This window comes from Carassius gibelio, chromosome B2, assembly GCF_023724105.1.
Source record: "Carassius gibelio isolate Cgi1373 ecotype wild population from Czech Republic chromosome B2, carGib1.2-hapl.c, whole genome shotgun sequence".
NCBI lineage: Eukaryota > Metazoa > Chordata > Actinopteri > Cypriniformes > Cyprinidae > Carassius > Carassius gibelio.
Window position 1 is genome coordinate 6,190,585 of NC_068397.1, and position 14,443 is coordinate 6,205,027.

The 14,443-nt window shown below is 35.3% G+C and overlaps 1 protein-coding gene and 1 long non-coding RNA gene across 3 annotated transcripts; one reads left to right on the forward strand and one right to left on the reverse strand.

Moving 5' to 3' along the window:
- Positions 1 to 3,917: 3,917 nt before the first annotated feature.
- LOC127950596 (uncharacterized) lies at positions 3,918 to 7,299 on the reverse strand. 2 transcript variants are annotated; one of them, XR_008152489.1, is made up of 5 exons: positions 7,034 to 7,299; positions 5,666 to 6,123; positions 5,395 to 5,527; positions 4,928 to 5,022; positions 3,918 to 4,365 (listed from the first exon to the last, which is right to left on the reverse strand). It is a non-coding gene; the product is annotated as an uncharacterized LOC127950596 (long non-coding RNA). The 2 variants fall into 2 exon arrangements; XR_008152488.1 differs by having other exon boundaries at positions 5,395 to 6,123.
- Positions 7,300 to 10,635: 3,336 nt separating this feature from the next.
- On the forward strand, positions 10,636 to 14,074 carry wu:fc46h12 (uncharacterized protein LOC568958 homolog). The gene is made up of 5 exons (XM_052549574.1): positions 10,636 to 10,773; positions 12,164 to 12,272; positions 12,704 to 12,820; positions 13,308 to 13,386; positions 13,506 to 14,074. Exons 1-5 carry the CDS (start codon positions 10,676 to 10,678, stop codon positions 13,595 to 13,597), a joined length of 495 nt encoding a protein of 164 aa, XP_052405534.1. The 5' UTR covers positions 10,636 to 10,675; the 3' UTR covers positions 13,598 to 14,074.
- Positions 14,075 to 14,443: the final 369 nt, after the last annotated feature.

The window sequence follows — 14,443 nt, forward strand, 5'->3', positions numbered from 1 at the left end:
CCTCTTTATATTTGGCAGGACGGCTCTGCACCGTTACAGTCAACATGTGTGCGTGTGAACCAGAAACCTGTACTCTGCTGAGATCTGGGCTCTGACCAGCAACAGCCACAAGCCCCAGACAGCCTTCTCCATCCTTCTGCTAGAGCTTTCTGTTTCTCTGTCACTGGAGTGTCAGGTTTCTGTTGAGGGTTTTTGCAACACTCCATATCCCATTTTAGGCATCACCACTTCCGACAAAGAAGTTTGGTTAATATTTGCCCACAATCAAATGATGGAACAATATGCCCAGCATGTCCAAAGGTTGGTTATAATTCTAGCGTGGTTCTTGTTTGATTAAATTAATGGCATAGAATTAAAATCTGAATTAATATCAAACTAAGTTAATTTGTTTACGTAGTATTATAATAGAAGTAATAGTATAAATGTATAAACCTGGTGCGGGTACACAACCAGTGTTACTGTAAGTGTTTGTTTTCCAGGCGGATGGAGATATGATTGTCACATTGGATGCCAACTTTGGCCTTGTGAGGAAGTAAAGCTCCAGTACAAGTGTGGTTGATCCATTACACAGAACCCGCATGCTTAGAGGAATACCTGCTATCACATCTTGACAGCTCAAAGCCTCAAGAGGTTAATCATTGTTGCAGAATTTCATGGCCTAAGTCCATGAAATATTAATTAAACTTGTGAAAAAGATCACTCTTCCTCCCATAAATCTATGTTTTCCTTAAATCTTCACTCTAAAAATGGCTGGGTTAAAAATAACCCAATTGGCAACCCAGCACTGGGTAAATATTGGACAGAACACGTGCTGGGTTAAAGTAACCCAGCATGCTGGTTTACACATTTTAACCCAGCATGCTGGGTTATTGAGAAAACCCAAGATAGAGTCATTTTTACCATTTGTGGGTTTGCATTTTTATTATTCTGGGTTATTCTTGCTGGGTTATTCTCATAATTTCACTTTTACTTAACAAAGCAATCATGGATTAATAAATAAATACCAGCAGTATTTAGAGTGTTTAGGACTGCAGTAAGCTGCTCTCATTCAAGGTATCTAACTGCTGGAAAGAAAATGACATCAAGCCACTGTGATGTTTCACCCACATGTACAAGACATTATAGACATATAATATAATTATATATATAAATAATTTAATTACTTTACTGCATTACTTGTGCAGACATGTTGTTTTACCAGGTCTGATCTATTTTAAAGCTTAGGCACTGTATTTAAGAATACATATCCCCACTAGTCTGTCTGTGTGAGTACAACATTAAAAAATAAACTGTCTATAATTTTTACTGTACAAGCACAGTAAAATATTTATATAAAATATATTGCACTACTGTTATTTTGCATAGAATACATTGTTCAACAATATTTTTGCACACTCATCCAACTGCATTTATTACCACTGTTCTCACGTTCCTGCGGTTCATAATGTATATATAATCCTTCTTTGCTCTGTTCATAATGTACATACAATCCCTACATTGCATTCATATTTATATTCTGTATATACTCTGATCAATATTGTATATAGCAACTCCACTGTACATTCTGTATATCATAGCTTCACTTACTCTGCACTTATATGTATATAAAACACTATATTCTTGCACTTCTGGTTAGATGCTAACTGCATTTCATTAGCTCTGTACTGTACTCTGCATAATGACAATAAAGTTGAATCTAATCTAATCTAAAAAAAAAAAATGTGTTTACCATAATGTAATATGTTATTTACTGTAATGTACAAATGTGGTCAATGTGTGGGAGGTGTTTTGTTTTTTGTGAGCTCACCATCAAAATCCCCTTCGACTGAGTTGAAATGACAATACATTATTGGATCTTGAATCCTCTGAAGCAACTATGAGTTTGTAAAAAAAATAAAATAAAAGGGAACATAGAGGTGTATTGACTCTACGAGTTACAGCCATGTTTTCAGCCATGGCGTTCTGCACTTATTCACAGCTTATTTAAAGTCAGTGAAAAGTAATTTACTTAATAAATAACAAACAATGAATTTACAGTCATAATCCGTATGTGACAGTGTGCCACATTCAGTAGGTTCCTACATAACTGTTATTGGCTTGAAATTCTCCAGATCCAAGCCTATGTAATTTAACACATTTTTTCTCTTCTTCCCATTGGCTGTTTTCGTTTTATTTTCACATTCTTCTTTCATTGAATGTATATTACATTTAGTTTGTTCGTTGTTCGTTGCCATGGTGGTTACGCTGCTATCGCTGAAACCACGTGGCTTGCATAACGTACTTCCGCCCAAAAGTATTTTATTCACAAGACACTTTTTTTAAAAATGATGAATTCAACATTTGTCCACGAAGAAACAACAACAAACAGATAACTCAACAATAAGATATGTTAATATAACTTTTGCACATTTCTCCTTCGATTCAGAGAAACACATTTTTGGTAGCAGAAGGTTACGGAAGTGCATTGTGTTGTGGGCGGGGTTTGCGCGTTCTACATTTCGGCTAAAAAGTCTTAAATAAACAAATATATTTAGATTTTCTTAACGTAAATCATCTAGATGCAGTGTAATTAATAGATTGGTTGTACTAGATATTTGATATATTCAGTAGATATATCTTTTTCCAACCCTAATTTCCAACCCTAATTCGCAAACCAGATACTACAACTGCAGTGCTTGATTTGTATCAAGCTGCACTGAGTAGCGATAGGGAATTGTAGTTTTAAAAAAAATAGTGTGTTTCTTAGAATTGTATATTGCAAATAGTGAGTTGAGAGTACAGTGTGGAGTTTAGGCGGATTGTAAACATATCTATGTAATCAGATTTTAAATGTCTAAATTTCAAATGGGTTCAAATTACTTTTAACCAGATTTGACAATATCCCAAGCTTTCTATTTGGTTCACATGTGGCAAATCTAATTATGGGATGGTTCCCCCAAAAATGAAAATTCTGTCATCATTTACTCACCCTCATGTCATTCCAAACCTGTATGAGTTGCTTTCTTATGTTGAACATAAAAAAAGATTATTTGAAGATTGCTGGTAATGGCTGGTAAAAGTTAAAGTTTTTACAAGGTTTCTGAGCAGAAGATCATTAAATGTATTCTCTGTCCATGTTACCAAAACTCATGTGTCATTTAAAAAGCATGTTTGAAAGCATGTCAATTCATTTCTTTGCATTCATCTAGATGCAATGTAATTAATAGTTTGGCTATACTAGATATTTTATATGTTCAGTAAATATATAATTTTACAACCCTAATTTGCAAACCAGATAAAATAATCAGATTTAAAATGTATAATTATATATATATATATATATATATATATAATTATATATATATATATATATATATATATATATATAATTGACAGACAGCACTTTGAATTGAAATGTAGTCTACCCACGGCAGACAACTGCAAACAAAAGTGGAACACACCAGTCCTCCCTCACATAAACTGACAATAAACTTTATTTATCTGAATCCAAAGAGAAACAATTGATATCCTTAAAACAGATAAAATGATACCCTTCACATTTTCTCTTAAATGTTTATCATTAAAATAAAAGCGTAACAGTAATTGTGAAGAAAATACTTCAGAGTGGAAGTAAGCAATGCCATATAAACCATTTAAATTTAAAATAAATAAATTGTAGTGTTCAGCTGTATACCAAAGTTTCTACAATTACCAGTAACCATCTTTTCAATATATTTTTTTTGCCAAGCATCTCCTACTGACAGCAAAACTGTGAAAAATATAAAGTTATGTGAAGCATCTAATCCTAACATGAAGTCATACTCTAACCCACTGTTGTGAATATTAAGGTGAGGTCCTTGCTAAAACCCAGCCCTACTGAACCAATGATGAAACAGGTGTGTATATATATATATATATAAAAAAACATGTAGACTCAATTCAGTACAATATAACTTTATTGGTCCCCACATAAGTCCTGTATAAAGGAGAACACATTGATGGTGCCAACAAACAACAATAATAAATAAAAATGGGGTGAATGAAAATAACAAAAAGATCACAATTTTCTTCTTACGTGTGAAGTATGGTCATTACAATGAATTTGCAGCATATGTATGTATTGTGTGTATGTGTGTGCTTGTATGTATGGGTTGGGGGCCGTCAACACAGTAAAAACAACTCAAACAAGTAACAAGATACATCTTCAGGGTGTTAGCATGGTGTCTTGACCCTGGCAGTGAACGCACATGTTCTTTTTAAAGCCACATGCTGTGTGTGACCATGATTGGCACACTGTGCACTGAGACCATGAATGCCACTTCTTTCTTGCATTCTTCTTCTTATCATAAAAATGGACGCAGCAGACACAGCACAAATTGCCTCCATCTACCAAAGAAAAAACACAAATATTTTGAAAGTCAAGCTAGTTAGTTTAAATCATACTCATCACTATATTTTAAGCAACATCTCAAAGGCAGCTTGTTCATTTTTAACTGTTGCCAAAGGAATATGTGGGTATTGCACATCAATTCATCTCAGATCTTTAGGAAAACTCTGGGTTTTTCGTTTCAGAAATGGATGTAAATCAAACCTGAAACAGAGGGGTAACTACATTTTAATTTAACAAATCTCATGACCACTTTTTTCTTCAGCTGCTTCCAGTTTGATATGGTGGTATGAGTCTTTGACAATTTCTTCAATGTGAGAATATTTGATGTTGATAGCCTTGTAAACAAAAATCAGCTGGAATATTTTTAATAATTAAATTTTAATAAAAGAGATAAAAAATCCAGTTGTCTAACACAATTTTCTGCACACACCACAATTGCTGTTGATCATCCTTCCATCTAATACTTTAAGAATACCACTAATGCTTAGCAAATGAATCCTGTTTTCAAACCTCTAACTTCAGCTTCTTTAAGTGCATTGTAATTCGGGCATCCCTCACCTCATGTGCCCTCAGTGCTGCTGCCTCTTGAATGTATTTTTGCTTTGCATCTTCCCCCAATGTGGCGCACCTGCCCTTAATATCATTCATTGTGCCTGAAGAAAAAATAGATGCACAGAAAAATTTAACGCATTAGTCAGCATCTCCTTTTTAAAGTAAATTCATACAACGACAATCAGTACTTGGGTTGTGAAAACCATTTATCTGTAACAACTCTGTAAAAACAAGATAACGTGTAAAGTAGATGCCCTGATGATTGTTTTCAATACACTCAGCATTCTTAAACTGATGAATGCAATTTGTGTGAGTGAAGTACTTCCCAAATACGATCATGAAAATCTGTTTCATGACGTTTCATGACCCTCATAAACCTTATGTCAACAAGGCCACCATGTATGAAAAGAAACTATTTAGTATAAAAAAAATTTTTTTTTAAACTTTTTAAGTCTTTAAATTTGGTCTCTCACCTTTGTTTTTGAATATGTCCCTATAAAAAAGATTGTAATCCGACAGCTCTCTAATGTGAACTTTGGCCTTTGATGACCAGGGCTCAGACGAAGCATTAGTCATTTGTGATCTTTTGTAATTTCCAATCCAGTTCTGAAAAACAAAAAAATAGCAAAAGGGTATTACACCAATTAAACCGAATGTTAACAAAACACTTCATTTATACAAGCAGTGCAGCAGAATGATATATTTATTTGACATGATGTTTGTTAGTGTGGCACAAAAGTAAACCTTATTTCTACGACACTGGTGTCCAAACCAGTAGCTAGCTGATGCAGCTCTTGGTAATAATTCTGAACCAACTCATGTCATTCCATCCTTAAAACATGATTTCAGGGTTTCCTTTTGATTCCCATTAATGGGAGTTCTCTCTTGGTGAATAACAACAAAGAAAGAAATAGATAGTCAGTAATAAATCAGTAATAAAAAAAAGACAGTGTTGCAGATCATACCATCGTTCTCAGACACTCTTGCCTAATGCTTCTAGATCAGCAACTGTAAGGCTTACCTCTCTGGGCCATCTTCAACCTAAAACATAAACAGAGAGAAACTTGCCCAAGACAGATTTGTGAACAATAAATTCTAAACAGCCCAAAACCAAATTTTGGATAGTTCAACAAAGACATAGAGCATGGAAGTAATAAAACAAACTTGCCACAGAAGTCCTTGCAACCAGCTGGAAATGTATGCTGTAAAGGGAGACAAAAAAGTTAGTTAAAGAGACATTAATGTAACACAGGCAGGAAGACAGACAGACCTTTGGGTTTTATTTTTCAAATTCAAGATAGATAGATAGATAGCTAAATAATATATATATATATATATATATATATATATATATATATATATATATATATATATATATATATATATATATATATATATATATATATATATATATAATATAAATATATACACAGCTAGCAAGCTTTAGAGAGAGTGAGAGAGAGAGAGACAAGACAGACAGATAGACACAGACAGACAGCTAAATATATATATATATATATATATATATATATATATATATATATATATATATATATATATATATATATATATAGATAGATAGATAGATAGATATATAGATAGATATACATAAATTATATAAATATATACACAGCGAGCTAGCTAGTATAGAGAGAAAGAGAGAGACAGACAGACAGACAGATAGATAGATAGATCCAAACCCACAGAACTTTATTTTACACTCTAGTCAAGATCGCAAGGTTTCCAAACAGCCGTAAAATACATCTTGTGTTTAATATTTCTCTCAAGTCAATATGGGTTACATTAGTCCTATGATCAGGCTTCAGTGAGGCGTTATCGAGCATACACAATAGCCTGTAAGAGTGTAAAAAGTCATTTTGACAGTTTAACTCGAAACTAAATTCCCCCATTAGCTTCAGACGTAAATACACACTCATATTAGCAACGTTAACATAAAGACACGCTAATAACGTAATATGGTCTAGCGATAACGTTTGCAGACACATCGCAATACGGTTATCTCATGTCAAAAATAATGACACGCAATACGAGTGTATGCATTGTTTTCCATTACAGTTTAAATGCTCAGTTTTATAATTTTAATAGTCTTACCTGAAAATATTAAGCAGGAAATATCGCAACGTTGCCGCTTTCGTCCAGTAGACTTCCGATTACAGGTGAGCAGGAATTCTGGGATTGGATCTGGAGTCTTCTCTTGTATATTTGTGGGTGATCAACCATTTGGATGGATGATCACGGCCTTCTGAGCCTACTAGTAGGCGCAGGAGGCCCCTCCTGGCCCATTTCTATGGGCTGATAACCGCTGATAACGCCCCATTCAATCGAGTGATAACGTTCGAATCGGGTGAACCAAGAACAAAGCGTGATTTGCAATGCTCAGGTAAAATTCTATAGTAATACTACAAATCTGTGGAAGCATTTGACATCACGCGTAAAGGCGCCATAATTTCCACAATACACAGCGGCTGCAAGTTCCTCACAGCAACCCGTCAAAATTAAAGTTTCTTTTAGGGTGAAGAAACTGTCAAAAATTATATTCATATTTAGCAGTCTTAAGACTTAATGGAACAACAATTCTACTATTACTACTAATAAATATTAATAAATCTTTATTTTAAAGGAATAATCACATTCGTTCCTAATTATTCATTTTAACAGTAAACCTCTTTTGTTTAAAAATGATGGCATTAACTTTTCGATAATCAACGCAAAATCTTAAACTTCCATTTTTTGGGAACCAACACAACAGGTGAGGCCCAGGCAGAATGTGACAGTTCCACGATGCCCTTTTCCAACATTTCCTTTAACTGTTCTTTCACAACAGCTTGTTTTCAGGTGTCAAGCGATAGGCCCTTTGTTTAATGGGAACAGGATGAGTGGTGTAGAGACAGTGCTGAAGAACAGTAGTCCTTCCAAGCTGGTGAGTACAAACCTTGGGATTTGATCTTAGGAGGTGCAATAACTGCTGTTTTCTTTCTGATGATAGCTGGGCATTTGATACTGCAGCAGCTATCAGGGTTGGATCATCTATTATATCCAGCGATACAGTTGAAAATTGTGTTGGAGGAAAAGAACTGAACAACAAAAGGTTCTGGTTTGAATTTTTGTTGCGTTGTCTTCTTTTCAGCTGTGAAGGTCTTACAACTGGAACACTAGCTTGACCTGGTTGAAAAGCATACTCCTTGTGGGGAGCCATCTTAAATGAATATTTACTGTCTGCGACATTTATTTGCAGGCCCGTGGAAAAGATGAAGTCCAAGCCTAAGACTACAGAGTAAGCCAGGGCTTTGGAGGTGAGAACGACAGCTCGTACGGTGAAGACTTGGTCATGAAAAATGATCTGGGTATTTGTCCACCCTAAAGGTACTTCGGCCTCTCCATTGGCCATATAAAGAGGACCAAGGGACCAGGGAGGGAATCATAATTTCCACAGATGTCGAAGGTGAAGGAGGACATGTAGCCATATTGGTAGTGTGTATGTAATTATTTGAGTAGTAGAAAATGTTGAGTAAAATAAAAGCAATTAAGGGCACCAAAAAAAAAAAAAAAAAACTACAGTTCCAAAATTTTCAAAAGGCTTACAATTCTCCTAGCAGAGACATTTCCATCAACACAGTTGAATCCAATAAGAATTAATCACATCTCTATTTTTCAGAGTAACTCAATTACCACAATAGACTGAAATTTAATTGCACATTTTCTTTTCCACAAGCTCTTTTGCAAGAAAAACTCAATTCGAGTAAATACAATTATTTAAATGATAACTCTAACTGCCACCGGTTACAAACCAAAATAAGTTAAGAGGCGTGTCAACTACTAACACAAATACATGAACAGAATAAATGCACACAAAATCGAGGGCTTTCGTTCCAAAATCACATTATGTTTTCACAAAAAAAAAACAAATTGTCCAAATAAAATAAAAGTTACAGCACTGGTACACCTTGTCAAAAAGAGAGAGACAAAAAGAAAGGAGAAAAAACAGCTGGGGATATCTGGCGATGCCGGTCCACTCTATTCCCACATTAAATTCGACAGGTTCAAGAGTTCAAGAGTCCAGTTCAAAGGACACCGAGTGTGTGCAGACGAAGCCAACCAGTCAGCCGTACAGACGAGCCGCTACTCCCCAGAACAGAAGTAGGCTCTGAACTCAGCTTTGAGGGTGAATTGGAGGCTACGAAGGAAGGTATCTGGGCAACACTCTCTTTAGTTCCCGAATCTGAAACACTCAGTACTGGTATCTTTAGTTTAGATCAATTCGTCCTCACAACACTAAATCGATCGCCCAGCACCATACAAAATGCGCACTCAGATAACCCTGCGTCTTATGCCACAGATATATGCGGTCACCGTCGCCGTCCTTCCTCCCCAAATCCATCTCCTTAAATACAATTTCCTCAATTGCTTTCAGATTATGATGCAGTTCCCATTCGTTGGTGGAGTAAATCAATAAGACACGTCATGTGTTTTGACTTTCTTGCTCCGCCACAACATACACTTTAGGGCTAATTAGGCTACTATGGTAATTTGTCAATTAAATTGTATTTTTGGAGGACTGTTTAAATTGGTTTGGATATGTGACTGAGTGAGACTGAATTTATTTTCTTATCTACAATAAAATGATTATGATGGTAGCATAATAGGCGAACGCTTCTCTTCAGGGTGACTAATAATCTGACTGAAATTTGCGCGGAAACATTTGTAGTCAGCTAACGTTACGCTGTACACACTTTCACCACAATTCAAGTTTTTGTTGCATGTCTCTTATGCTCACGTTTTCCACTTGTGCTCACCAAGGCAAAAGTATTAAAATAAATAGATACCAAAATACAACAATATTGTGAAAAATTACTAAAAAAAAATAACTATTTCTTAACATATTTTGATACTCATTCCAATAATGGCAAAGCTGAATTTTCCATTCATCACGCCAGTCTTCAGAGTCACATGATCCATCAGAAATCATTCTAATATGCTGATTGCTGGTCAAGAAACATTTAATATGATCAGTGTGGAAAACAGCTCAATATATTTTTATTAGCTTCATATTTTTGGATAAACCATGATACATTTTTACAAGTTTTAAAAGAACAGCATGTATTTGAAATGAAAAATCATTTTGTAACATCATAAATGTTTACACTGTCACTGTCAATGTTATGTATCCTTGTGGAATAAAAGTATTAATTTCTTTTTAAAACTCACTGACCCCAAATGATTTGTAAAATAGGCTACATTGCTTGCATGCATATTATGTTTACTAATACAAAGACATTTGTGCAGTTGTTGCCGTCTATAACCAAACTTGGGAAACTTTCTTTTTTGAAATGACTATATGTTACGGTTTATAGCTCTATTTATAAGTATAAAGGCTGTTTGTGTATATAGCATGAATAAATAGCATATTAATCCACAGAAGTTGCACATATTAGCCTACCTAACAGCCTCTATGCATTCAAAAAGAACATAAATATTTAAAAACAGCCATGAGATCAGCTGACATTCAGTGAATGAATGCATTTAATGCAGGCATCTCTAAGAACAGGACACACATTTAGTGCTCAAACACGTCTGTTTGTGCTCCTCACGCAACGTGTCCTTTACTAATCAGTCCTTGTCTCATCTGACCCCACATGACAGATCTGATGCTGCTCTTTACACACACATCAGACCTCAGTATAAAACTCAAGCACATCTCTATCTGTGCACTGACAGGACGCACAGATCTTCACCATGCAAACGAGAATCCTGTTGCTGACTCTGACCCTGACGCTGGGGATCAGCATGATGGCATCAGGAGAACCGCTTCACGCTCAGTGCAAGGTCATCTGGTAAGATGCTGTTCACCTGGAGGTTTTTGTGTGCATTTACTGGAAATATTGTTTCAGCTGTTGTCAGTGTGTCTGCATTCATGTTATAGAGTAATACGTCAACTGTTTGGTTGTGAAATTATTATAAACAAAAACTCTAAATATTACAATAAAAGCTACTTTTATTTTAATTGTATTAAATATAATAGTAAAATATTTAAATATAAATAATATTAATATACATATACATCAATAAAAATATTAATTAACACATGAATAAAAACCTCGATAAATCATATTCCAATAACACTGGATTCCATGTTCTAGCTCCTTTCAAGATGACACACTTATTGAAAATCTGAAAATGTTTAATAAGTGCCTTTTCTTTTTTCTTTCATTTATTATGTAACTTTCATTTTTATGGCTGCGATTTGCATCATTCATAACTGTAAATAATTAAGTCAAGTGACATTCAGCCAATTATGGTGACCCATATTTAGAAGAACTTGTGCTCTGCATGTAACCCATCCAAAGTGCATACACACAGAGCAGTGAGCAAACACGCACGCACGCACGCCACACGCACACACACACACACACACACACACACACCTGTGGGAAGCCATTTTTGCTGTGGTGCTTTTTTAGATTCTGAAAAAGAAAGCAAGCACAGAGGCTGTTTTTATATTAAAGTGTGGTTGTGAGGCAGATACACTACTGTTGTATTTCACTTGTATTGTTCTGTATGCGATTCTTTAGGGTTTAAAGTGGTTCATAATCTCAGTTTGTTTTATTATGTATTGAATAACTACAGCATACATTTGTATATTTTATACAGTGACCACAAAAAATATTTGAATGAAAGAAAAAATCACTTCAAAAGGAATGTTATGTATCACAAAACATCAAATCAAATGGCATCGATTTTAAACAAAGGTATACATGCATCTATAAATTGTTGTTTAAAATAGTCAAGTAAAAGTTATTTTTAAAGTGCTTTGAAAAGTGATGGTAATACTGAGAAAATTTCCAGCATAATTTTTCCTGTAGATACAGTTGGTTTGACATTGTGTATGGTATTTGGGATATTTGGATACCCTATACTCTATAAATCTTATGACTGAGCTGCATAGAAACCAAGACAAATCACAAATTTGTGACTAGCACCACAAGGCTTTAATCTTTCATCTCTATCATCCACCATGCAAATTACTCACAGTGCCTGACCCTCCACATAAACATCATTTGATAGGCATGATGCAGGCCTAAGGATGTCAGTGGTCTGAATACTATGCCTTTAGTCATGCCCCAGATCCACAATCAAAATGTACTAATTCACACCACCTCTAGTGGTTACAAGCAAGTCTTGAGAACATGGCATTGCACTGAAACGTCTCTCATTATTTGTCAGGCTCTTTGCGATCCCATGCCAGGACGTTTATGTGAGTTTGGTGAACCAGATCAAGGCCTGGAAAGGCATGTCCGGCTGTATAACTGTTGGACAGAGATGCCTGTATGAGGTAAGATCATCTATTGGATTGTTTTCTGAAGTATCTCTATTATTATTGCTCATGCTTTAAAATAAATAGTTAACCCAAAAATGAACATTTACTGAAAATGTACTCACCCTCAGTTCATCCAAGACCTAGATGAGTTTGTTTTCCTCATCAGAACAGATTTAGAGAAATGGGTCCAAACAGCTGATGAAACTTAAATGGCAAATTCTGTAAATTTCTCTAAATCTCTTGCGATGAAGGAACAAACTCATCTAATTCTTTAATGGGCTTCTCATCAAACTTCTATTGCCATCTAGAATACTGTGCAAAATGTTTTCACAAAAACATAAACCTGTTTCAAGCCACTTACTGTATATATTTTTGCCATTAATTGTAATAATCCAGTAAGGTTTCTGTACGCACGACATCTGGTGAACTGTTGTTGTCTTCTTCAGCTGGTGTCTGCTACACCTTTCCACATCACAGCCAAACACACCAACAGAGAGTGGACCAGCAAAGAGGATCTCAACTTTCACCTGGTGTCAACCGAAGAATCAGTGTGTAGAGTGACGGTAAAATGCTCTGCTGCCAATATTTCATTTCATAATATCAAAAACATGCGAGGGATGGTGGGGTAAGACGAGGCACTTTTTAATTCTGTTGCCTCCTATACAAGGCCACATTTTATTATACCTGTCGTTTAAGTGTTTCTGTTATTGCTTTATTCATATAAAAATGAGCGAATAACAGAAAGCCACAAATGTATGCCTATTTTCGTCTCTTTATCTCAGGTCTCTTATTAATTTAAATAAATAAATAACAAAATACTGTGACCCACAAATGCAGTCTTGAGTTGCAGGAGTATATTTAGCAACAACCAACAATACATTGTATGGGTCAAAATTATCGATTTTCTTTTATGCCAAAAATCATAAGGATATTAAGTAAATTTCTTATAATTTAGGTTCTAAACAGTTGTGCTACTTCTCTTCCTCTAGCTAACTATTCCTTCTCAATGACTTTCATATGTTTTTCTTCTTTTATGTGCCAATGCCACAGGGGTTTTCTATCTCTAAAGCGTGGGCCAAGGTGGAAGACAACGGCATCACATACTGCACTCTCTACAACCTCGTTGAGGGTGAGACCCCGTCACATGTGACAGCCTTTGACCTTTTTTATATGCTGTGATAAAGAAAAACTGCTTATTCTTTTCCGCTCACTCAGAGAAACTATTGACTTTGTTTTGTGTGTTCACAGGCAGCGGGCTGGTGGACGCTGCGGGTTATAAGCAGTACACAAATGAATGGATTTGTCTGGATTACTCGACTGCCAACTGCACCATCTACTGATGAGATCTGTTGGGCTTTGATAGGATTTAAAGAGATAGTTCACCCAAAAATTAATTCTGTCATTAATTACCCTCATGTCGTTCCAAACCTATAAGACCTTTATTCATCTTCTGAACACAAATTAAGGTATTTTTGATGGAATCTGAGAGCTTTCTGACCCTCCATAGACAGCAATGATGTTACCACCATCAACGCACAGAAACATAGCAAGGACACCGGTAAAGTAGTCCATGTGACATTTGGGGTTCAACCGTAATTTTACGAAGCTAAGAGAATACTTTTTGTGCACAAAGAAAATAATAATAATATCATTTATTCAGCCATTTTTCTCCCCGAGTTTCCTTCTTCAGCATTGTTTATATCCAGCATACGCACACTGTCTATTGAATGTAAACAAAGCGGACTGTTTGTGGAAGATGGTAACTCTGGGAGAAGAATTGTTGAATAAATTGTGTTGTTGTTTTCTTTGCGCACAAAAAGTATTTTCTTAGCTTCGTAAAGTTATGGTTGAACCACTGATATCACATGGACTACTTTACCGATGTCCTTACTATGTTTCTGTGCATTGATTGTGGTAACATCATTGCTGTCTATGGAGGGTCAGAGAGCTCTCAGATTCCATCAAAAATATCTTGTGTTAATTTGAGTTACAAGTTTAGAATGACATGAGGGTGAGTAATTAATGACATCATTTTCATTTTTGGGTGAACTAACCCTTTGTAAAGCAACAAAGCAAATGTAGCTTGTAGTATTTTAGCAGTCACTCATATAGTTAATACACTCTTAAAAATAAATGTGCTTCACGATGCGATAGAAGAACCTTTTTTTTTAAATGGTTCCATAAAG